This window comes from Corvus hawaiiensis, chromosome 3, assembly GCF_020740725.1.
Source record: "Corvus hawaiiensis isolate bCorHaw1 chromosome 3, bCorHaw1.pri.cur, whole genome shotgun sequence".
In the NCBI taxonomy this organism is placed as follows: Eukaryota; Metazoa; Chordata; class Aves; order Passeriformes; family Corvidae; genus Corvus; species Corvus hawaiiensis.
Genome location: NC_063215.1, coordinates 81,111,466 through 81,136,697, shown reverse-complemented (window position 1 = coordinate 81,136,697; position 25,232 = coordinate 81,111,466). Strand labels below are relative to the sequence as shown.

The 25,232-nt window shown below is 36.4% G+C and overlaps 1 protein-coding gene across 1 annotated transcript in view; it reads left to right on the top strand.

Moving 5' to 3' along the window:
* Positions 1–25,232, top strand: part of TTC27 (tetratricopeptide repeat domain 27) — a 120,528-nt gene that overhangs the window by 60,960 nt on the left and 34,336 nt on the right. The window contains exon 10 of the mRNA XM_048298599.1: positions 5,840–5,953. Within this exon, the coding sequence (XP_048154556.1) occupies positions 5,840–5,953 (114 nt within the window). The remainder of the gene's footprint in view (positions 1–5,839; positions 5,954–25,232) is intronic.

The following is a 25,232-nucleotide window of genomic DNA, read 5'->3' as shown; positions in this document are numbered from 1 at the left end:
GATAATAATTCCTTTAGCTGGTTGCTAAGCAGTTTTTTGCATTAAAATATTTATATTCGCCAGTAAAACAGCATTCTGTGCTTAAAAGCAATCCTTTGACACATACTTAAATCAGCTTAAACATCAAATACTACTTCTTGTCCATTAAATATGCCTATTTAGAAAACAGTAATGAATTTTAGTTGTTTATTTGTTTGAGGGCTTGTGTATATGCATAGTTATTACAGTTTCCTCTTAATTTGTGGTCACCGGAGGATTGGTAAACTGTTGAGTGTTGTAATAAGAATAAAAGCACTGCTAGGATGAATTTAAGCTCTGTGAAACCTCAGTGTCGTACGTTTGCTAGTGATGCTATATAATCAAATATTCTTTTGATTCCTATTTATTTTAAAATCTTTGGGATGGGCATGTACAGCAGGATTGGTATGTATACTTGATTTGAACAGAGCTGCTTGATCTGTTTGAGCAAACAGGAAATTTTTACATGTTTCTACACTAAGCAGAAAAGCCAAAAGTGGTCATACTGACTGGCTTGTTTTGTTGCCAAGCCATGGTTCTGCTGCTTAATTGCAACTAGAAATTTAGTATTTTTCTTGCCCTCTTGATACTTGCGCTTTTCACTAAAACATAAAAAGTGCACTGGTGTTGGAAACCACTTAGTCACAAATGTACTTTATTTTACCTTATAGGGTTCTAACAGAATTATTGTTTAAAGTTATAAATCCTATTTCTACCAGATGCTGCCAGTACTACTGCAAATCATCTGTGTTCGAGCTTGATTAGTAGAGGAGTTAGTATTTTAAGGACTTTGCTCAAAATTTCTATAATTTTTGTTTCCCTCTGGACCTTGGATTGCCTTAATCTTTCTTAGGCAATTAAAAATAGTTTCATAAAGTTCATGTAGCTACTTTCCAGGGCAGAGTTTTCTGTACATACTTTTTTCCATAAATGCAAGGAGTATGTTTTATGAAATGCTATTCTGTTGAAAATACGTAGATTTAATGTAAGGAAATTTTTCCACAATAACGTGGCATCTTTCAGGTTTGATTATTTTTAATTTTATTTCATTTTGCTTTTTTGGTCACCAGTTTAGTGCTAGGACAAATTTCCAAAAAAATTCCAGTTAAAGAAATGTCATTTGAACATGACTTTTTAGAAGAAAAGCATTACTTATACAGAAACTTGAAAGATTATTTGGATGAGAATAACATGTGGAAAACAAATCACATTCTCCCTAGTATCATACTGATTCTCTCCTCTTGTTCTCAGGACTGAATTCCACAGAAGTTTTTATGTCAATGAATTCTTTGCTGTGTACATAAAAACAAATTAAGCACTTGTTAAGTTAGCTTTTGGTAATAAAGTCCTTCACCAGAGATTAACAGATATGTATACAGGGCAAATGCACCTTTTCCTATTCATGCCTCAGTCACATCTCCAGTTAGTGGGTTTTTTATGTACTCACCGGACTATTCTGCAGGATATAGAATGTGGAAAAGAGGCCATGGTATTGCCTCATTTTACAGAGAAGAATGGGTTATAAGGTTGCCATTTTGCCTTTGGATGTGTTGAAAAATAAGGGTTTCATGTTAATTGTCTGAATGAATTACTGAAAATCATCAAATAAAAATATACGTGGTTATATGAAGCAAGACTACTGATAAGTAGACATGAAGTAATCCACCTGAGTAATTTGAAAATCTTAACGTGTGGTTTTTTGGAAAAGCAAACAACAAAGCTCCTGAAGTATGTTAACTGAAATGGATAATATAAGGGAACTAAAGAGGAGTATTTTTTCTTTTTTTTCTCTAAATCTCCCCCAGTGTTTTGTGCTTGTTTGTTTGTAACTTAAAATATGTTAGCAAATAACCTGAGCTGGATCTAAACTAAGGGTCATATCTTTGGAGGGATGACAGAGAAACAGAGCAATCCTCAGGGTGCCTCATGCCTGTGACTTCAGTTAAGTAATTTCACCACATCCTGGCAATTTGGCCAATAAGCAGAATATTTTTGGTTCACTGATGGACTGATGTGCAAATTCTTGGGAATTCCACAACTGGTTGCAATTAAAATTGCTCAGTTTGCAAGTCCACTTTCAGATGAAAGCTCCATCATAGCAGTCATAGTACTTTGCTAGGCTACTGATAGTTTATCAGTGAGCAAGCTTCAGGAGTAAAAGAATAGGCTTACTGCCTAGATGTATCATAAGGAAAAATAAGAAAACATCAAAATTATTTAGAGCTGCAGTTAACAAGAATCATCTTTACCTGGTCCAGGTTTTCTAGCATATCTAATAAGCCTAGGTAAGGTCTTCCTGACTTCGATGTTGGGAAGAATTCTTATAGGAATTCCAACTTTTTAAAATAGTAGATGTAGAAAGGTGGAAGAGTCGCTCTGACCAATCTATACCTTCTATAAGTCATGACCTACTGATATAATTCTTTCTCTGTTTGCCTGACAGAAAGCTGTAAGAGTGATCAGTGTGTGTTTCACACTTAGGTTAAATTCTGAATAATGAGGCTGAATCATTCATTAATGGTACCTGATTTTTGGGTTTGACAGAAATCTGTGGCTCGGTTTGATCTGGGTGTCATTACTACTGTGCACCTATCTGTCTCACAATTCAGGTGTTACTTGGAATCATAGAATGGTTTGGGTTGATAGGGACCTTAAAGGCCATCTTGTTCCAACTGCCCAGCCATGGGCAGGGACACCTTCCACTAGGCCAGGTTGCTCAAAGCCTCTTCCAACTTGGCATGGAATACATCCAGGGACAGGGCATCGATAACTTCATTGAGCAATCTGGAACGGGTTGACTGGAGAAGAAGTTTTGTTCTTACATAGTTATGGGGATACTCTAAGTGTTGTACAATAATGGACTACTTTGTTAAGACTTGCAGCATCATCTTGTTTCATTTGAATATCATATAAGGAAGATATATTGAATTAAGTGTTCTGGTTTGTATAATACTTTGGTCATCTCCTTTTTTACATGTTGATATGATGGGAGAGGATGATATTGTTTGTAGGAAAAAATGTGTGGAAGAATTGGAGAAATGAGTTTTCCCATGTGAAAATATTCTATTCTGTGCAGAAGATATTGCATAACCTTATTTCCTTTCATTTCTTCTCACCCTGTCTAATCTTCCTGTGTTTCTTTCCCTTTATTTTATTGTTCTTGCCCTAAAGTAAGAACAAAGATGAGTTGTGAAGATTTTCCATAGTGGTTTTGTTTCAGAATTATTTTGTTAATTTTCTTAGCTGCCTTTGGTGCAATATAATGAACTTTCAAGTATGTTCGCAAAACCTGCATGATCTTGATTACCTTTTTTTTTTTGCCCCAGTTGTTTTATTTTAACCTATAATCCTATTAATAGAGTCTAGATTTAGCTCCAGGTGAAAATATAAAGCTTTGGATCTTATGAGAAAGTATTTATTACCTGGAATATTTGGACATTTTGGGTATAAGATTAAAGCTTGCTTAATAGTTATGGTTACATATTCTGAAACTATTCTTTACAGCCTTTAAGTATAAACAATTGTGCCCTTTATGCATGTATTATTTTGTTTCTGTAGTGCTTTAAACGTTATAATTAGGCAATGAAAAGGTGAGCATTTGAATTCTGGCACAGGACTGTGAGCTCTGTACAAGTATACAATTACATATGCTTCTTAAATAAAAACTAGGTCTGCTTCTCATTGTCTTGTGCATTTGCAATGCTTTTTTTGTATCAATAAAACTGTTGGAACTTTTAAATTTTTCTTCTGTAATTTTACAGCAGGTATACCTTTCATTTTGTTTCATGAATACCTTTAAAAAGCAGGATCATTATTCAAAATACGACTTGTCATTACTCCTGCAGCGGAGTGAAATGTAATTACCTCTGCTTGTCTTCCATCCTGTTTCTCTTTGGATTGCCTCCCTCCCTCTCTCCCTCCCTAGGAGACTTTATACACAGCTCATGCAGCATGCTCGCTTCAGTCACTGCTTAGGTGGTGGTGTGGGAGGTACACACAGAGACAGAGGAGAGGCTCTCTTGGGCCACCAGTTCTCCTGCAGAGCTGGATGGTGTGGACACAGAAGCTTCATGCTCTGCCCTCTTTGGGCCACTTGCTAAGGTGAACCAATGAGAGGACAAGGACTCTGCTGCTGGACAAGGGCAGTAATTGGAGCTGAAAATATCTTTAGGAGCGTTATTAGCCAAGGCTTTTAGTTGTCATTGTTCTTTTGCAAAATAAATACTAGTATCTACCACCAGGTAGCACAGAAAAAAAACCCTTGAAGTAAAAAATTAAATAGTATGACAGAAAACTAATAGTGGAGAAAATGGGGGAAAGGGTAACCTTTTGGACACCAATGTCCTGTGCTAGGCATGCCTTGCTTTTTGTGTTTGTCTTAAGACCAAACAAAAATAGATATTTGACTGAAGTTTGATGAAACAGGAGAGATGAGCTCTTGGAACTAGGACATATATTAGTTAACAGATTTAGTGATTATGGATGGTAAAAGGGCACTTGAAAGTCTACGGAATAGAGAACATTGTGATTGTGTTCCCTGATTCCAGGTCCTCAGAACGTAGAGGACAGTATAGAAGCCTTTGGTTGCCTCTTAATCTAATACTGAGTAGCAGTCAGGAAAGAGTTGGTGCAGAGATTCTTGGCCACAAAGAGTGGGATTAGTTGAAGTGTTTGGCTGTAAGGCATTCATACTGCCTTCATTTATGTTTTTATTTGCTGTTGCCTCTCTTCCTATTGTAGTTTTGTTTGGAGGAAATTTTTTTTAGATAGCTTCTTTCTGCTTCCTTTCCTTTGAAAACACTAGGGAAAACAAAAACAGATTACAACATGACAGAAATTTGTCAGGCATTAAACACAAACCACGAGCAAAGTATGCTTTTTAATGCTTTGGGAGATCTTTGAGAGGAAAGAACAAAACTACTGGGGCTTTTTTTTCAGTCTACAAATATCTATGGACAAATATATTTTCTCAGAGAAGATGGATTGTATTTTCAGTGTCAATAAAATTAGCAAGGAAGCTTTCCTGCTGTCTCACTTTTCAGAAATGGTATATTCTGTCTAAAACCATACTGGAAAGAGTCCAGGCAGTCTGTAAATTATTAAGAGATATCAAAACTGTTTTGGCTGCATGTCTTCTATTGAACTTCCCTGAAAATCAGTAGTTGGAGACTGGCACTGTGTTCCTGGCATCAGTGCAGCATGTTCCAAATGACAATTTAAAATGATTTTAGGAAAGCTGCTTACATAGATTATTCCATATTCTCTATACATCTTCTGAAGTCAAAAATTCTTCCTGCTATTCTCAAGTCACGGCAAGTTCTCGATTAATTAATATTCTTCAGATTCTTAGCAAATTCAACATTTTTCATGTGGAAGTGCTGTTAACGTGAGCATCAGGGCACCTTGCATATGAGAAGAGGCCAAGAGAGAACTGTATTTGTTCAGCCTTGAGAAGTAGGATCCCTGCTGCTGTCTACAACTACCCAGTATGCAGGTGTGGAGAGGGCTGAGCCAGTCAGCCCAGGATCAAATTCTTTGTTTTCCTTTGATTCTGAGTAGCCATTTTATTTGTGCAGTTTGGTCAATGCACCATATGGATGCATAGCTGAGAAGGAGAAAGTGGTTTTGAAGGCCACTTTTTATGTTGAAAATAGATTAAGGTAATTTGTACAGCCCTCAGTTCATCAAATAAGTCCTACAGCCACATATTTGACTTTCAGACTAGGAAACAGCATTCATGCTTGAGACCACTGTTAAAAACTTTACTGTCTTCAGTGTCTTTAAAAGTGAAGTAATGACAAAATGTTCTTTTTCTCTGCAGTGCTTGCTCTCCCAGCCAAAGTTCTGGGCCATTCAGACATCAGCGTTACTCCTTCGGACCAAACTGGAGAGAGGAAGTACTCGCAGAATGGAACGGGCAATGAAGCAGACTCAGGTAAGATTTCTGAGCTGCTGTATTATGTATAATGTGTGTGTGTGTGTATATATATATATATAATCAAATACAAACAGGCAGGAGTTAGGAGGTTCTGCAGTTCCTCCCTGCAAACTGTACAAGATAATTTTCTAATTTTTTCTCTAAATTAGATGTATAAACCACAAATCCTTCTGTATCTGCTAGTCCTGAGATAAGCTTATTACATACAAGTAATGAATCATCACTTTCAAAAACATAACAAGTTTTGGAAGATTGAAATTAAAATCTGGTTTTGTACCTCGACTTTCTGACTTACAGTCCGAGGAGTATATGTAGATGTTCCTGAATATCAAGCTGCTACTGCTATCAAATTTTTTAGTATTTTTTTTCTCAAGTAAATCATCTCTATTAAACACTGAAACTTGTAAGTAGTCATTGGTATTGTGAGAACAGGAAAACACATTTGTGAATAAAGCAGCAATTTCAATTTACCATTTTGATGTGACATTTGGTAATTAGTATTTTTATTGCAAGTTTGAGGCAGTGATTAAATAATCTCACTCCAGACAAAGAGAAGACTGTTTTTTCAAATACAAAAGAAGAAATGTTAAAATCCTGAAATGCACCATCTAATAAGGTTTCTTTTAAAAATAAATTTTTCAAAAGAAAGGTCCGTAGGCTACATCAAGATTCTTGTAGATTCTTTTTTACCTTCATCTTACAGTTTTGTTAGCCCTTTGTCATCTTCGTACAACTAAGTCTTATTGTCACACATGAACAGCAGGCATTTGTTTATGTCCGTCAGGCAACAGTCCTGCTAGCTAAAACAGCCAGGAATGTAAAAAATTATTATTATGCTGCTATGTATTTAAATCCTGAAAAGCTGATATTTCATTTAAAATCATTATGACACATGGGTCTTTGAAGGAGTGCATCTTGGATGCACTGCTGCATTTTTCTTTTGCTGATGAAGACATGGAGTTGCTGTAGTGGAATTTCCTGTGGTGATTAGGAGACTGTCAGGGAAGCCAGGATTCCAAATCTGGGAGATGTAGAATCTGACAGCACTTGGGAAGCGATCTCAGGATCCCTGATGCCCCAAGCCATAAAACAGTTGGAGTGCCTCCAACATTTTTGTCTAGCTTGATTAAACCTGAGTACTGGGAATTGTTATATTAGACAGTTTGACAGTCTCATGACAGAAGCCTTCATGAAGGGGTTCTCTTAGCAAGAACATTCTCTTAGAAAGACTTCTTGTGCTGTAACTGCAGTAATGCAAAGGATTTGATTAGCATGGGCTGTGATATTTTGGGAGATGACCCCACAGTAGACATAGACTCTGAGGTTTTAAATACTACCTTTCATCTTAGTATGTTTATGTTTTCTTTCATTAAACTTTCTAGTTATTTGGATATAATTGCATATTTGTGTTGATCTGATGGTAACAAGCTCAGTTTCCAAAAATAGTTAAAAGTTGTTTAATGATTTATACATCCTAAATTAATCAAATAACTGGAATAACTTTCCATTTAAGGTTTTCATTCCTGAGTTCCATCAGATCAGAATTTTTTTAATATCATTGTCTCTAACAGTTCTAAGAAGGCATCAGAAAGCATATGATGAATTATGCTATTTTCATACATAGCACAAGTCATTTTTGATATATCATTTTCATGAAGATGCTGATGTATAATTTTCATTAAGATGCCAAAGAATGAGTGAATTCTGCAGCTGTTTATCAGTAGAAAATGGATTTCAAACCCACAGAATTTTCATACAAATGGATTTGATAGGTCCTTGTTTTACAATTTCGTTATTTACTAGTTCAGGTTGCTGTAGAAAGATTAGTTACGGAAGATTAAGGGAGGAGGTGTTAAATGCAATTGCAATATCAATCTTTTTAAGGAATTACAAAAATTCTTGTAAAACATCTTGAGTAAGACATGGTAAACTAGATCTTCTACGTTACTTGAGAGTTGTTTGAAAAGTGCATGAGCCATTATAGGCTCTGACTTAGTGATGCTGGGACTCTCCTGTCTTATTCTACTGTAATTTTTCTTCCTTTCCCCATTTCCGCCCTCACCTGCTTCTGTGCTGGCTCTGCAGCTGATAAACATCTTTTTTAATGAATGTTGCTGAGTAGGCATATGCTGCTTTTCAGCTCTATAGCAAACCCAGCTACACTGTTGGTTTGTCAAAGAAAGCATTTTTCAGCTGTCTTTTTTTGTAGGACTGGCTATGTCTGTTTACTTTATTTTAATTACTTGAAAATATTTGTAGCTCTTTTTGAAATGAGGGCATATTGGTTAAATTTAACTGCCAGACTCCAAATATTAAATATATCCCTACTTTATGCCAAACAGTTTTTTTTTAAGTCTTTTTTTTTTCTAATTGGAAGACTTCAAGAGGAATTGAAATGATCATTTTCAAACCTTTTTCTGATTATTTAAAAAATCTGAACTATAGATAATGTAGTCTTTGGAACAATTTTTAAAATTATCATTCTGGGTACTCTGGATTGTAGTTTAGCTAGTAGCTAACTGCAAGTGAGGAGGAGATGCTTTTTTCCTTAACTTTTTTCTGGATGCTGCAGGTTGTCTCTGTCCAGTTTTTGCTTAAATGATGTTTGGATCTGCAAAACTAAGGTTAAAGATTTCTAAAGCCAGTACTTTTTTCAACCATTTTTCTAAGAAAAGGAAACAGTGTTTGAAAGCGAAACCGGTTATTTTACATTCCATTAGAATATTTAGTCATGACCAGTGTAACATATAGAGAAGTGCAGATCAAGGTACTGCCAACTAAAATGTGTCTCTGGATACAATATGATTTTTTTAAAGTTGTGTGATTGGTTTTCTTCCATTTGGGTGAAGGTCAAGAAGGGTGAGAAGTACTAGGGTGGAAAGAAAAGTGGGAGGGAGAAAACAGGAACAAATGGGGGTAGGTTTTTGATAAATAGCTTTCCTCATAACCAGAAACCTGCTATTTCTCCATCAGTTTGGGGATCTTCACCTACCTTTTATTGTAAGAAAGTAATTCAGAAACTATTAATAGTGGAAAATGGGTTGGACTAAGCTGTTAAGCCACAAATTACTACTGAAAGTGCAGTCAGAGCTCAAGTAACAGGATGGGAGAGAAAAAAAGGAAGTTTGAGTGGTCTAGGAGCTATGAAAAAAAGAGAAAAGTGAGGGGTGATCTAAGAAAGAACCCATAAGAATAAAAAAAACCACCCACAACCAAACACACCAGTTCAAAACACAGGGAGTATCATCCCACTGTAGTTTCTTGATCTATGAAATAAGTTTACTCTTCCATTTCGGCGGATTTGAAAATGTTTTTAAGAATGGAGCAAAATGAATTCAAATGCCATCCTTTGCACAAAGGATGGTGGGGTAGAAACACGACCATCATTTACTGCTGTATTATGCCAGCGGTGAAAGATGTGAAGCTGCCATGTGCCTGGTACTCCAGCAGCCTGCTCAGGTTTATCCTACCTGGGATATCCTGGGTGTATCCTACCCTAACCTGGGTGGTTACACTGGCTACCTCTACATTTGCAGCTGTTATCAGCTTGTTATGGGCCCCTTTTCTGACTGTGTTTTCTGCTGCTCGTTACACCTGGTGACAGCATGCCTGCAAGCTGATGGCTTGGCTTTCCTAGCACGTCGTACAACATGTGCAGTATTTCATATGGTTCCCTCTTGCTTGCTTTTCTTGGCAGTAAAGGAATTTGCCTGTTGGGGCAGAGAAATGTGTCTTGAAAAGGGTGTTTTAATAAGACTTCAGGAGAGCTGGGAGCAGACTAGTAATATTATAGGCTAATCATTATGCCTAAGATTGAAAGGTCGCATGAGATCTTGTTTTATATCCTTAGTCATACACAGATGTATGTGGTTGGGAATTCTGTCAACTGCCCTTTAATTTGCACTTAAATAATACTTCAGAGTGTCATTTTCTCTCTAATGGTTTTCTGTGTGTATGAAAAAGGGAAATAAATTTTTTTTGTTTAAATTGTTCATACTATAGAAACATGCTAGTTGGTCTTAAGTTCTTCCAAATCTGAAAAAAAGTTATGTACATCTGTAGAAAGGAAAGACTGATAGAGGTCCAACAGAGCTTGTGTCTTAAGCTCTATAGCTTGAACACAAATTTGCTGGTTTTTTATTTTCACATTGATGGTCTTTGAATGGTTATGCAAGAAAGTTTTGTCATTTATCATAGAAATACATCCTTTTTATTTTCAAAACTAAACGGTCACTTCCTTGCCAAATAGCTTGCTCTGCTTTTCTGTACTTGGTGGTTGTTCTACATTGGACAAATTCAACATTTAAGTTAAGAGTTCAAAAAGGAGAGGGGAGCAGTCTTCCTCCCAAAAGGCTCATCTAGAGAGGTTTGAGGTGAACAGATTTTTCCCTGTTCTTTTGCTTCTCAAGTCATACATCTTTCTGATCAGGCCTCTCAAACCACAGTCGGAGCAATAGAGAGAGACATGTAGCATAACCAAGGGAATGACAGCACCTGTCTGTTCAGCAAAACCATTAGATCCCTGTACTAGGAGTTCCTGTTTCTGTTCTTTAACCCCCTCTTGTACTCTAGGAGTACATTAAATAAGATTTTAATAGTTGCTTTTAGTTGTGGATGGAATGGGGGAGGGGAGGAAAGAGGAGAAAAATTGTTAATAAATTTGTTTCACATGAAGTTGAAAGTTCTAGTGGAAAGTTACTGGGATATGAGGTATACTGGAGAACTGAGGGAGATATAAATCACTTCCTTCAGGAGGGTAATAAGTGGATGACAGCCCTCTTCTATCCTGTGGAGATCCTGCACTGATATCCCAGTAGTTCTTAACAAATATGAATTGTATTTATTATTAGAACACATGTTCCAAAAAGTGTTTAAAAAGATGAGAAAAGCCAGGTGTCTTATAAAACCATTCCTTTCTGAATTCTATACAAGATCACAAAGGTCTCCAGAGCACTAGAAATAAACCTTATTACTTCAGAAAGCAATCTCAAAAGAGAGTGACCTCTTGGTGATAGTTACGGTTTCAGTCTCAAGGCACACATTTCCAGAACATACTTCATTTTGCTTAAGCAGATGATATATTTGACAGAAGATGTTACATGACACAACTGAGTCTGGGGATACACCAAACTCGTTAGCACACTTCAAAATAATTAATGTGGTGGTGCTTGACTCCTTCTGTTTTTCTTCCTCTATGCAATTATGAGTTGGAAGGGACAGGGAGGAAGGAGAGCCAGAGATCCAGTGTCCAAGAGTTATTCAGGAGTAACTGAAGGGGTTTTGTACCACTGGCAAAAAAGAGAATATTGAGTCGTTTAATTTTCCAGGTAATGATTTCTGGCTAGAAGTTTTCTACTGCATTCTTGGTTTTGCCAGTTTGGATCAGTGCTGTCAGCTAGTATGGGGAAAAGAATGAAACCATTCTTTCTGTGCTAAAGTTTCTTCATATTTTCTCAACTACTTTTGAGGTACAAACCTTTTTGCTTATTTGACGATTATGTTCAACACCTGAGCTGTTCCACTTCTAGTGTCAATGCACTTTCTGAAAGAAGCCAAAAATACAAAGCCTCCATTTTTTTCCAAATGTTTCCCATTGAGTCTTAGTTCTGAAGACTTTTCTCCCTTCAGACTGTCTTCACTCAGTATGACGACATGTTGAAAGGTGGTGATAGGAGAATCCTTAAGCCATATTGAGCAGTAATACTACACTTTTTTTATAGACAAAGTGAAGACAGGAAGTTGCAAAAAAAATACGAATACCAGGACGAATACCAGGATTCCCATCATTCTGCCTAAGCTTTGCTCTGGAAGGCATAAACATTATAAGCTCCACTTCAACAAACTAAACAATTAAAACAATTAGTTCTATAGAGCGGATGGCCTGAAGGAGACACTATTCCTACCTATTGCTAAATTGAATAGATGAAGACATACAGCTGTTGCTAAATTTGAATAGATGAATCTTTACAGCTTTATGTCATAAGTATCATTACAGATCTGGAGACAGGTATCTCAAGGTGAGCTAACAAATCATATTTTGCCCTGTACTGGCAGACTGACTGACTGTCCAGCACATGTGCCAGGTACTACAAACCAGACTCTGCCTTATCTCAAGGCAGTTGTCTGCTTCTCCATATTGTAATTCAACTTGAATTTAATGGTGATAGTTGTTCTTCTTACTTCTTCCTCCATTCTTGTCCTTACTTTCCCCTTTAGTGAAAAACAGAAAGCAGAGCTGATGCAAGAGGTCTTTGGATCTATTTTTCAGCGCTGACTGCTGTTGTGTCTTCCCCCAGAGCAAACTGATTTGGGAAATACAAAAGCAGTGTAACCACAACAGCTTGGAACTTAACCACAGGCGTACTATTTTGAAGCATATGCAGTTCCTCTGTGGGTTTTGCACCCTATGCGAAGTGTTTTATACCTGCTGTTCATCAGTGGCAGTACAACACTAGGTAGCTGCTACAAGTTATACATACAAGCTGCGGTTGTCTTCCATGGGGACCCTCACCTATGATTGCATGAAACACGTGTCTACTGGTTTCGGGGCAGATGGATACAGCTATATTGACCTGTGACAACAATGTCATGTCAACTGATAGGGAGGGAAGGGGGAACCTGCAATGCAGATCTCCATGAGAGAGGGACTACAATTACTTCTCCTGTTCATGACTGATACAAAGACAGTTTAAAGCTGAAGTCAGCCAGATGTATTTGGCATTTGAGACTGCAGAGTAAGAAAGATTATGATGCTGCACTGCCGGCAAATAACCTGCAATACCAAAAAAAGGGGCAAGATGCATGTCTGAAAATGAGGATGTTTTTCTCCAGGGGCCAAATAGTCGAGCCTGTATCTGGACTAATTTTTAATGTAGTGCTATTATGTTGGATGATATCAGTATTCTTGCTTTTGCAACAGAAAGTGAGTGGTCTGGTTTTAAATCCACCCTTCATCAAGTAAACTTGTAAATCTGGCTTCTTCTACAGACTTTAGGGTAAGTTCTGCTTACATCTTTTGATAAATTGTAAAAGTTAATGTAGTCGACAGGTGAAACAGCTTTTTCTTTGAAAACAAAAACATCCAAGAAGGTATACTTGCTTGATAAGGATAATGCAATAACTATAAAATTATATTTCATGTAAGTAACATACATAAAAAATAAGTGTAAATGGCATAAAGAAGATAAAATATACCTAGTACTTTTCTGAAGATTTTGTGCTCTCTAAGTGGAGGCTTAAGTCATTAACATTGAAACCCATATCCTGAGCACTGGCACTCAGTAACTTTGGATTCAATATTTGTCCAGAAATCATCATTTTGAAAGTCAGTAATGCTGCTGTGCTGCTGGAGACCTCATGTGTTTTGCCATGCTTCTTTAGGTGGTAGTGTTTGATAGTGTTTGACTGCAGTAAAACGTTTCAAATGGCAGTTGCATCAGGATGCTCGAATTGCCTGGTATGCCGCTTGGCTTTCTGTTTCAAACAAAAAGGAAATCTTACGTCAGATGGTCATGAATCCAGTTATCTCCTGCCCATGACCTTGACCTCTTTTGTGCTAATTTTGATATCAAAATGCTTTGTGTTTCATTTGGGATTGTTCAACTCATTTCCTCTTATGTGCTTTTCTTCCCCACCCACTGCAAGAGCCCTATTATAAAGAAATTGAAGGGTTTTTTTAGTAAAATGACTGTGAACAACCAAAGTGAATACTGTTTCTTAGTTGGCTTGTATTGTTTTCAAAGTGAAACACACATTGGCAGGATCTGATACAGTGAACCAAAACATGTACATAAAGAATCTACTGTGTGACTCACTTCAGAAAAAATACCAATATGCACAGTTCCTGCATGCTAATCAACTCCTGCCCCGGCATACTTCCTTAAAACCACCGACATCATCTTGCATCTTAAAAGTTCACCTTGAGTTAGGCAAAAAAAAAGTTTTATTGGTCATCCAGTGCCTGAAGTTCTGTATAGAAGCCTTACAAGTTTTTTGCCTTCTCTCTTTCCTGCCATCAAAGTGATTGTATAGGTGAAACAGGTACATTAGATTCAAGAGGTAATCTCTTCCTCAATAGTTTTTAAATTTGAAGCAACAGGGATGTGAGTAACTTTGGGTGTTGATCTTGCTTAAACATGTAGGGGATATTTAGGGAATAAGTTTAAAGTGAAGAATTAATTTGTTTGCCTGGAGACAAGGTAGTAATGGGTGGGGAAGAATGAATTACCAGAATATCATAAAGAAAAAGGATTGGGAAATGTGGTATAGGCAGTAGTTTTCCAGTCTTCCACCATATAAAATAGAAAAATTATACAGCTTTAACTGGTATACCAAAGAATCAGACTGAAAAACCTCTTAGATAAAAGGTCTGCTAGAGATAGACAGTTAAACAAGTGTAATTTTTCTAAATGCTTACCTTTGGAAAGAAGATTAACAAGAAGTGATAAATGTTTTTTTTCTTATAGACTAGGAAGTCTAGTCTAGCTGAATTGTTAAATGTTGAATGCTTAAAAATGTTAGTATCTTTATTCAATATCTCTATTGATGGTGCAGTCATTACCTGTAGAACAGCAAAGTTTAAAGTTCAAGTGATAACACTGTTAGAACTAGAGTAAGAAAACCTGATATATTCAATTAATATTTATATATTTCATTACAAAATGTTTTAAACTACAGTTATAATCAGTAATCTCAACTAATATACCAGCAGGACACGTTTAGATGCTGAGGTTAAAGGACAATAGTATGCATGATCTGGTAAAAATCTGGAGTATCTGGAATTGAGAGTATGTTGAAAGAGCAAACCAGCCTTCAGTAGCTGCCAGGCAGGTGCAAAGATGTTTTTTCTTTCATAGCTTAAGACCTAATTCATTCAGAATTGAGAAACTCCTGGGAGCTGATAGGACAAAAAGGCATGTTTTTTGTGTTTGCCCTATAAAATTAGGACTAAAACCCTAAGATATATTAATTTTAATGTGTAATCAGAACCTAAGATACCTATAAGAAAAGGGAAAATTGTAAATGCAAAACTCATTTTGATAGTTGTCTTTTCGTTACAAGGCCTGTAATTTTGTTTCATTTGGATTGTAATGTACATTTGCTTTATTTGCTAATCACACTTCCATTTCCATCTAAAAAAAGTCTTAAAACAGTGGCAAGTTAACTTCTTTATTTAGGACATTAGAAATGCCAGTCATCATACTCTTAACATTTAAACCTTAAAAAAACAAACAGGAATTCTATGCTAAAGATAGAGTTGTCTTAAACATCTTTACATTGAATCCTTCTGGACTAAAAGAAATATAGAAATAAGGCTATGTCTAATTGAAGGACAGTCTGATTCTCATTGCTGATGCAAATTCATCCTTCTTTTAAAGGAAGATAAGATGCAAATTAAAAAAAAAACCAAACCAACAACAACAGAACCCAGATAAATGAAACAAACAAAACCCCACCAAAACACTAAGTGCATTGGTTATTGTGGTTCCAGAAGTTCCAGGACCATGGTGAACTGTACTGAAAAACAGAGGATGAATTCAGTCTTTAATTCAGAATCATGCATGTAGTAGATAGCGGCTTCTTCTTTAATGAAATAATGTGAAGATGTGCAACAACAATTACTGGGAAATAACACAATAACAATGAGACAAATGTTATTGATAGAAGTGTTTGTGTCTGTGTGTATTTTAATATTCTGAAAGTGATCCAGCATTGTTCTGAAAAATCCTTTCATTAGAAGGGATTTTAGTGCTGCTTTACCCATTGCAGGAAATGAGACTAGAGACTGCTTTTAGTTTTAAAAGTATTAAAAGTGAATGAATATAGAAATACTGGTTCTCTAATATTTGCAAAAGTCGGACTAGGTAATGAGTCAAAGCCAACTTAGTAAGTCCCAATAACTAGTGGTCCTTGGTCCTGCCCATATATGTTCACTCAGTAAAGAAGGAATGAACAGTCTGTCCGTAGGACTTTTCTTTTCTCCGGATACAGAAAAAGTATTTTACTTCCTCAGGTCAGCATACAAGCTGTGATTTTAAGGGACGCCAATGCATTTATTGCCAAAGGAGATTTTCAGTGGGAAATCTGATAAAAACTGAAAAGAATTACTCTCAGGTGTTGAGGGGCAAGAAAGTGTTTGTAGAGACAAACAAGGGTAGAGTTTCAGCAGAGTACATCAGAAACATTTTACTTTTGTTATGCAGTCAACACCCAGGATAATCAAGGAGAATTCTTTAGAAAATTTGTTTCTTGTACACCATTAAGAGTAAGATATCAGCAGATCAGTTCCTGCAGCAAAACTATGATGTATAAGATGTAGAGATCTGTAATTTTTGACCTAGAGAATATGAATTCACGGGAAGTGGGATGAAGGGATTTGTAAAAAAGGTCATTAAACTGGTGACAAATCTGTGTGAGATAACTACAGAAATAGTGATGGAAAATAATACTTGAGGAAAAGATAAAGTAGAAAAGAATGGACTATTGTGTAATTAATAAGGGGAAATGTTATTTTTCTGGTTTAGGTTAAATGATTGTATCATTTACAAAAATAAGAACTAGTTTCATGTGAAATGAAAGTGTTGATGCATTTAAATTAGTTTGTAACTGTGATGGAGTAGTGGAGAGTGAGGACTGCTTTTTCTGATAGATGTTTCTGCTGAAAGAATTTCCATCATGCTGAGGTCTTCACTTTCCAGTAAGTTACAAGGAGGGTTGGGTTGTTAAAAAACCTTTTTAATATGGTGTTTCCTGTGGTTTCTAAATGTTTGGATATAGAAAATCTGGAGAATCTAGTGTGTAAAGAATAAATTGATTGGAAACTATGATATTAGAGACAAACTTTGCAGCAGTGTGTGCTAGATGTAGCTTCTAACCAGAGAACTGATTTTTCTGGCCTAATTCAACTCATTTAGTTCCTCTTACAGTTTTAGTTATGAATTGAGGAATATATTTGGCTTCTGAACTTTGAAACTGATACAAGGACCATTGATTCAAATAATCACTCAAGACTGGTATATGGAGAGTTTTCTAATCACAGAATCACAGACTATGCTGAGTTGGAAGGGACCCACAAGGATCATCAAGTCCCACTCCTGGACCATCCCCAAGAGTTGCACCGTGTGCCCTAGAGCATTGTCCAAGTGCTTCTTGAACTCTGCCAGGCTTGGTGCTGAGACCACTTCCCTGGGGGGCCCAGTCTGGTGTCCAGCCACCCTCTGAGTATGATAAGATAATGGTTCTTTTCAATATTTCTATTTACTTTTGCAGTTACCCATTTTCTTCACAGTATTGCTGTCTTGTCTGAATATTGTAAATGATAACACTGTGATTTTGTGATAAGACTTGGGCATTTTGACAGATGTGGAAATGTTTTTGTAAGCAGTATGACCTTCCATGCCAGAACTAGATTTTTAAATGGCATAAATACTATTGTTTGTAGCTGTTATGCACATTGCCGTGCTATACCTGCCCATTTTTCCAGATACAGATTTGTGAAAACATTGAAGTTGCCTAGAAATAGAAACACGTAGTAAATGATTCTACCACAAAACACTTCTGCTTTTTTTCTGTTTTCCTCTGTGTGAAATGCAGGCAGGCCAAGGTCATTAATAATGTGGCAGGTTCAGACACTTAAAAGGTCAAAAATGCCAAATTATAGTGTGGTCTTTAACTATTTCAGGAGCTCCCAAGCTGCACGTTGCCATTTTCTCTGGTCTTCCCTCTGGCTCTCCAGAAAGGGTATGGGCTGAGGGTTGAATGAATGGTCAGAAGCCCAGCAGACTCCTGGGCTTATGTTCTTCTCTCCCCTGGAAAAAATATGGTAGCAGGAAGTAGGTGGTGGCAGCTGCTGGTGAAAGAGTTAATTTGTCCTTCAGTACTCTGCCTCTGGCTCAGGTTAGAGTATCTCAAGTAAAACAGGGGTAGCTCAAAGCGAAGTGCATCTGTTCCTTTGGCAGCAACGTGCTATCCCTTCTGCAGATGTGCAAGAAAATTGCCTCCAGTGCAAGAGTGGTACCAGTAGAACTTGCAGCTGATGGTCCTCAGTTAAGCAATTGAAGGCTGTTAACAGATTAAAGGATGTACATGTTATACTGGCTGTCCCTTTGTTTCTACAGTCCATGGCTTTGTTGGGCAAGGTTTTTTGTATGGTAAGTCCAGTTGCTCTTCTGTGAAGTAGCAGAAGATTCTTTGTTGTCCAGTCTCTATCCATCAACCAGTTTGGTGTGAGTGACCAGGACAGACCATAAAACTTTGTCCAGCTGACTGAAAATTTTTGGTTTGGTCTAGTTTTTTTGATTGGTTGTGTGCCAAACAGGTTATATAGTTGTGGAAAGAACTGTGATTTTGTGGATTCTTCTATTTGAATATGTCATACAATCAGGCATGGAACATTTAATGCATTTAGAGTGTTTCCATTTTCACTGGAAATTGAACTCATTTCAAACCAGTTGTTACTGAAGATGTTTATTTTTCCTCTTTGGTGAGTAGATCAATCACTAGCAGAGAGTGATAGGGGGTTTGTTTGCTTTTCCCTGATGTATAGAGAGCTTTCCAGGAACATGTGAAGAACTGGATTGGATGTCTTTCATGAAAATACATATATTGAAAACAGATTTCTTTACATGTGACTGCTTTCTTTGGGATAGCTAAAGTTTAAACGCTTTGCCCATGTGTCATATTTCTAATGTACTTACCATCATACACTGTATGGTTGCTGGGTCAGGCTCAGCTACTGGAAGAATGTTTATTTCCTGCCAAGTAATTTTTCAACAGAAACTACTGGGTATCAGTCAAGGTTTCACTGTATAGGGAAGCTATTCTTAGGAAAATTTTCTTTTTTTCTTGTAAGAAGGGAAAACAATGGGTGTCCTGAGATATTGTCTGAGACATTCTCACTTGATTCAGGACAAAAGAGGCTGAACTTCTTGTCTGTCTTTTCCCTTAATACTCCTGTCCCGTCCACCAAATAAGTAAAGATGTTCTTGAAGTTTTGAAATGAGTGAAAACACTTGAAAAACAGATAACTGTGAAAGAGCACTTTGTGGGTGGAAAAAACCCCATGATAAATTGGCTGTTTCTATTACTGAAAAAAGAGCATCTGGCAGTCAGAGCAGCAGAATTTCTATGATTTCAGGTTATGGGTATCTAGATAAGACTAGACATTGTTTTCTTTCCTCTTTCCAGGTATCTTAGTACCATGAAAGAATTACTCTTGGTGCGACTTCACCAAAAACAAATGCACATGCACCAAAACAGTTACATGAATACACTGCATTTTATTTTGTGCTGTGTTTTTTCCTTTTGTTATTCTATAGAAATAGTTATTTCTATTTGTGTAGCAGAATACCATCCAGTCTCTACCTTGGGTAGGAGGAAGCTATAAATGTTTGCACGCTTGCAATTAGTAACAAGGCCTTAAGAACTTTTCCTCTGAAATTCTTTTTTTTAAGTATTTGTTGTTTCAGAAATGACCATCTAATTCCTAAGTTCTAGATTTTTTTGGCCATATATAAATGTTTTTTTGGATATTTATTTCTAGTATGTTTACTTATGTTTTATATTAAAGCTTGAGTGAGGCTTTTTTTTGCTATTTACAGACACTTTTTTTTTAATTGCTTGTGTATAAATACATTATTGCACAATTTACTATAAGCAAAATGCAAATATCTTCTGTATGGTAGGTAAACTCAAGTCTACCAGAAATAGAAAAGTACAGGATATTTCTGATAGATTATTCTTTGTGAGCAGGGTGTTCCAGTTGAAATATAGGTTAGATCAAATGGGTCATAGTTATGTAAGTTTATTATTATACCCAAACTAACAATTATATACTGCATAGAGAAATTATTAAATTAAAGGGTTTAGCTTGACTATCCCCTTCCTTTCCTGGATTTTCTGAGGAACAACTGCATCTCTCAAAGAATGTATCTGTTGTATATTACAAAACACAAGTGTTTGATGTAACTAACTCTCTATAACAATGTATTGTAATGCCTGATGGGGGTGGGGAGGAAAAATTTCACCAAAACAGAGGTTTCTGGTGCAAGAACAGTCAGATCTTTATTAAAGGCTACAAGCAAGTTCCTTCTTCACCACAAAATTGACACAAGCTTTGTTTAAAAACAAAAAACGTTTATTTGCTTATGCTTTTAAAAGGAATAACAACCTTAAATGCATCAAACTTGAATCATGTTAGGAAATTCTCTAGGTGTAATCTGTCTTGGAGAGAATACTGCCTTATTCTCAGGTTGATATCAAGTGCTGACAGCGAAATCAACCCTGTGTACAGATGTCACAGAGAAAGCTGTCCTGAAAAAGCTTCTATTGGCAGTCCTCTCAGCCTAGAAACTTTAAGCTTTTAAGTATTTGATGAGGAATTGTTGGTGCCAAGGAGTGTCTTTAGCTGTTTAAGTGGGGAGAAGGAAAAAGGAGATAGCAAAGGAGAACCCATGTTCCTTATGCATACTCAGTACTATTGGTACTTACGCCTTTGAGAGCTGGAGCATCTTAATTGAAGAATCCATCAAAATAGGCTAATAGAACATTACTGTGGGGTGGATCCAGTACCAGAAGACCTCTTGTTTTTACAGATCAAAGAGATTTCTCCATTTAGTCTGTGGTGGGAGGGAGAAATAAGTGAAGTATTAGTTGGGGAATTAGTCTGCTGTTTAAAAAGGGATTACTCTAATTTAAGAGAACATGCTTAGAAAATTTTTGTTTTCATTTCAGTTAAAGGAAATCAGTGTTTTTCCTTCTGCGTGTAAAGCTGCTAGAAACTGGGACCATTTTCAATTTGTGGACCCAGGAATAACCTGGGTCAGTGAACACTGTGTTTTCTTTTAGTGTAGTGATTGCATACTATCAAGAATGATTTTACCAAATCATTGAGCAAAGTAGTTAAAACACTTCCTTCAATGCGAACAGACTTAATTTGTAAACGTGCATCCTAAAGTCTTCTACTTGAACATTTCAGTTAATTTTGTTTCAAGTTGCATTACCTTGTTAGTAGTTTCTCTCTGTGAAGCATCCTGACATCTTGGCAGTTTCTGAGTTCCAGACACCCTATAGCCTTTGATTTGCAATACAAAGTAGGCAGTCAGTGCTATACAACATGGTAAAGTTAGCTTTCACAAATTTTAAACCAATTATTAGTTCCTAGGGAGTGGTGTGATACACAGTCATCTAGTTGGTTTAAATATATGCACCCGTTGAGGTCAATCCTAACAAGCAATAGTTTGACTGGAAGAATGACTGAGAGGGTGAATTTGCAGAGTGAGCAAAAACACAAGTCTTCAAGGCTACAAGATTTTAATGAATCCAAGACTTGTATTTTAATGAGGTGTAAAAAAGAGGCAATATCTTTGTCCTTTTAAGCACTGAACTTCTGCAGACTTCTCACAGAACATTTTTATATTCCTGAGAATGTGAATAATATGCAATCTCCAGTAAGTCGTGGTCTTCAGTTTAGCATCTTTGCACAGTGTAAGAAGCAGTCTTTTTGAGTTTCCATGAATTACAAATCACAATTTATAATAGTGATCACTGTCATAAATTTTCTTCGAGTATTTAATGTCATAATTCCACTTGGAAAATTAGATAAATGAGTGGGAGGTTTCTTCTGGATGTTGAAATGCATCCTTGCTTAATGGTTTTTGCTGTGTTTTGATGCCTTAGTTCTTAACTATTCAGAGATTGTTTGTTTAACAGAAATACACAATTTGTGAGCTTTGAAAAGGATAGCTCATTATTTCCTTTAAGTCATTTTAGTTTCCAAGCAACGAAGTTCTGTCTGAACTGTCAAAATGCTGTTTTGAATAATGGTTGAATGTAACATGACCCAATGATGTGGTTTTATAGCTATTTCTCTAGTGATAAAATTGGCAATCAATAAAGTAATCACTATTTTGTCATAGTCTCTGTCATGAAGTTTGGACTAGACCAGAAATTATTCTCTCCTATTAAGCAAAACTTTACTGCATTGTTATATGAAAACTTGGAATAGTTTCATCATTTCTGGCATTGCTTCACTGGTAGTTTAAGTTTGACCATTGGATTTTAGAAGTCTGCATATGTCTCAGTTTGTCTTGGTGGTCTTGGTTACAGGAGCTTTTGGGTTGACGAAGAGCTGTTGAAATAAGAGTTTTGTTTGAAATGGAAATAGGGGGTTAATGCTTTTTTAAAGTAAGATTATCAAAGGAGTGTAACTCAAGATCTAATTACATGTCCACAAGGTACTAAAATAGTTATGGTACTAGAAAAGCTTGGAATACCTAATTCAGAGGAAAGAAAATTTCAAAAATTCTAATTATTTTGCATATTTACTTATCTCTATTTGTCACCTGTTTCTAACATGTATACAGTTTCTAAATTTTAGATACCAAATATATGTATGTTCTTCAGGGAGAATGCAGCTTTTATTAGTAATGTTCTGTATTTGTGTTTTATTGTGTACACTATTGTGGAACAAGGCTGCGACAGTTACTGCTGTAATACATCCCAAATTAACTTTGACTGTAGTTCTTTCTTATGCAGCATTTTTCAGGCTTCATTGTTAGAAAATGTGATTTGGTAGAGGACAAGTTGAAAAACAATAAAGCAAATTAATGTTTTGAAACTTCAAGAATTACGTAGGTTTTCCGTTCAACAAGTATTTTAACATCATTGCCTCCAAAAATAAATATTATAAAGCATTTAGAATTAAGTCTTAAATTGTGCGAAAGTTGGAATTAATTTATCAGTGAATCTCTGGAAGTTTTATGGAAGTCTGTACATATTACAGGGTCCACAAGAACTTAGTGTTCCATAAGCTTAAAAAAATGACCACTTTTTGTTTCATAAAATCTAAGCAGTAGAAAAAGTTTGTGAGACCGACTTCTGTGGTAGGAAATCAAAGGAGCTTTTTGATGATGAATTTTCCTATTCATTCATAACTTTTGAAGTAAGCTTATGAATAAATAAGAACTATGTAATTCCACAATCAGAGTTACACATGTAGGTGCTGTTATTTTTACAAAGCTTTCCTTTGTAAAGGAAATTAAATTTCCTATGTAAATAACATAGGTGAGCTCAGTTCAGTTTCAGCTATACACCTGCTAAGTTCTTAGAAACCATAGTAGTGATGAGATAGCAGGATTGTTTTCCTTGCAGATGTACTTCCGTGTCTTGCCCCTTTGTGTCCAGACACCTTTCTTCCAAGCAGCTGAACAATTCCAAATGTGTCATCGTGCCATCAGGCACTTCTGTGCCTGACACAAAGCCATGATCCACCAGGCAGTCCCACAGCTCATGTCCATACTTTGGTACTTTAAAAGGTGTATAGGTAGCTAAGGGAACAGCTAGAATACAGGAGCAGTAGAGTTGTGACATCAACTTGCTGCTTGTAAATCATCCAGAGGTAATGTACAGAAGTGGAAGAAGCACAAGTAAAATGGAAGTGATTATCTAAGCAGAGCATGGAGAGGTCAGGGCAATTTATGGGATTTTCAGGAGTCTTCAGGTTTGGGAGAAATTGAAGAAAAAGAACCCTAGAATTACAAGAACATAATGAAAAGTGTGTCTGGAGTTTCTCTGTTAGAAAAGACTAAAAGGCACTTTCCCATTCATCCAATCAAGCTAAATCCATGTCAAATATGATGAAAACATGTGAGAAGCTTAGAGGTGTTAGAGAAGGGACAAGATAATGCCACAGTCGTGGCCGGGATTAGGTGATGGACAAACATTGTGGTTTGTGGCTGGGGTGAGCATTCACGTAGAGAGGACTTCATGGGTGGACCATCACCACTGGAGTCCTAGAGGTATTAACTAGGGATTGATTCTGGCAGTCTGACAAGATTTCTAGACTGAGAAGCAGAAGTCTAGGAAAAACTTATCTAATGTTCCTGCCTATAAAATCATAAATAAAGAGGAATATCAAGTGTACCAGAATAAATCAAAGGGTATGAGGGAATATAAGAAGGGTGGAGATAGCAGTACTGATAAATGCATAGCAAATAGTCAAGTACTAACATTGTAAAGACTAACTTTTTTGAATAGGGTGTGGTTGGTGGAAAACAGCTGGATGACTGTTTAGCAGTGGGACAAGACAGGAAAGCAAAATAAACAAACTGTGGTGATTAACACTGTCTGTGAAGCAAGCTGTTGCACAGATGAAGGAAATCTGGTGGAACAATTGTGACTGGAACGCTAAAACTGGAAATGGTCTTGTTGGAAAAGATAGGTAAAGGAAAAAGTGGTGCCGTCACACTGTGTGATACTGATATAAAAACTTGGGAAGAAGTGAGATGAAACTGCATGGATAAAATGGAGATGTTTTATTTGGGCCAGCAATATTAAATTTGGATATGAATAGTTGTATCTTCAGTGCTTTGAGGTGGGAGATCCAGATGGAATTAAGTAGTTGCTGCACAAACAAGGTGTTACGCTGTTTCCAGTAAGTTTTTGACAAGTATTGAATATCCTGCTCTTTTCAAAGGACAGGAATTTAAGGCTTTTTAGTTTGGTTGCAGGGGGATTTTTCCACTAAGTAAGCTTGGATCAGGACATCCTTCAGGTGAAATGGATGGGAGAAAATGTTTGCATATAGGTAGTATTACATAGTACGAGGCATTTTTAAAAGCAAGTAAACTATTTAATCTGGAATAGAGAGGTTAAGAATAAAAAGAAGGTTTTCCATTTATTTACTTTAGATGCAAAAAGATATCTGAAGATTATATTTTAACAAAAGGAACAAATCTTTGAGGGAGGGATTTCAGATGAGTTGGATGAATAACAAATTTAAAAGCTGTACTGTAAGTAGGCTGAGAAATCAAACAGCATAATGTTGTGGAAAAATGACAACTCAGAAACTGTAAGGGTGTAATAGTATTTCCAGAGATCAGTCACGGAGATAAGGTCTGGCTAAAAAGAAAGAAAGCTCTAACTCAGCCATTGAAGATAAGGACGGTAAAACATGTGGAGTGGATGAAGAGACTGAAATTTGGTCGGGCTCAAAGATCAAAGCTGATATTTTATCATGAGGACTTTAGTGATGTTGCTCATATGTTGAACATAGAAGCAAAGCTAGAATATACTATGGGAATGAACATAGGAAAATGATGTCCAGGGTGGGAAAAGTCCTTTACAAGCTTCATGTACTCGAGTCATGGATAATTACCAGCTGAGATTGATTAGAAAAGTGATTAGACTGAGGTTGATAAGTAAAGTAATAAAAGCTCTACTGTGATCATTTCAAATTAACATAATGTGCTCATCCCAAACAGGCTACTTATTGTACTAC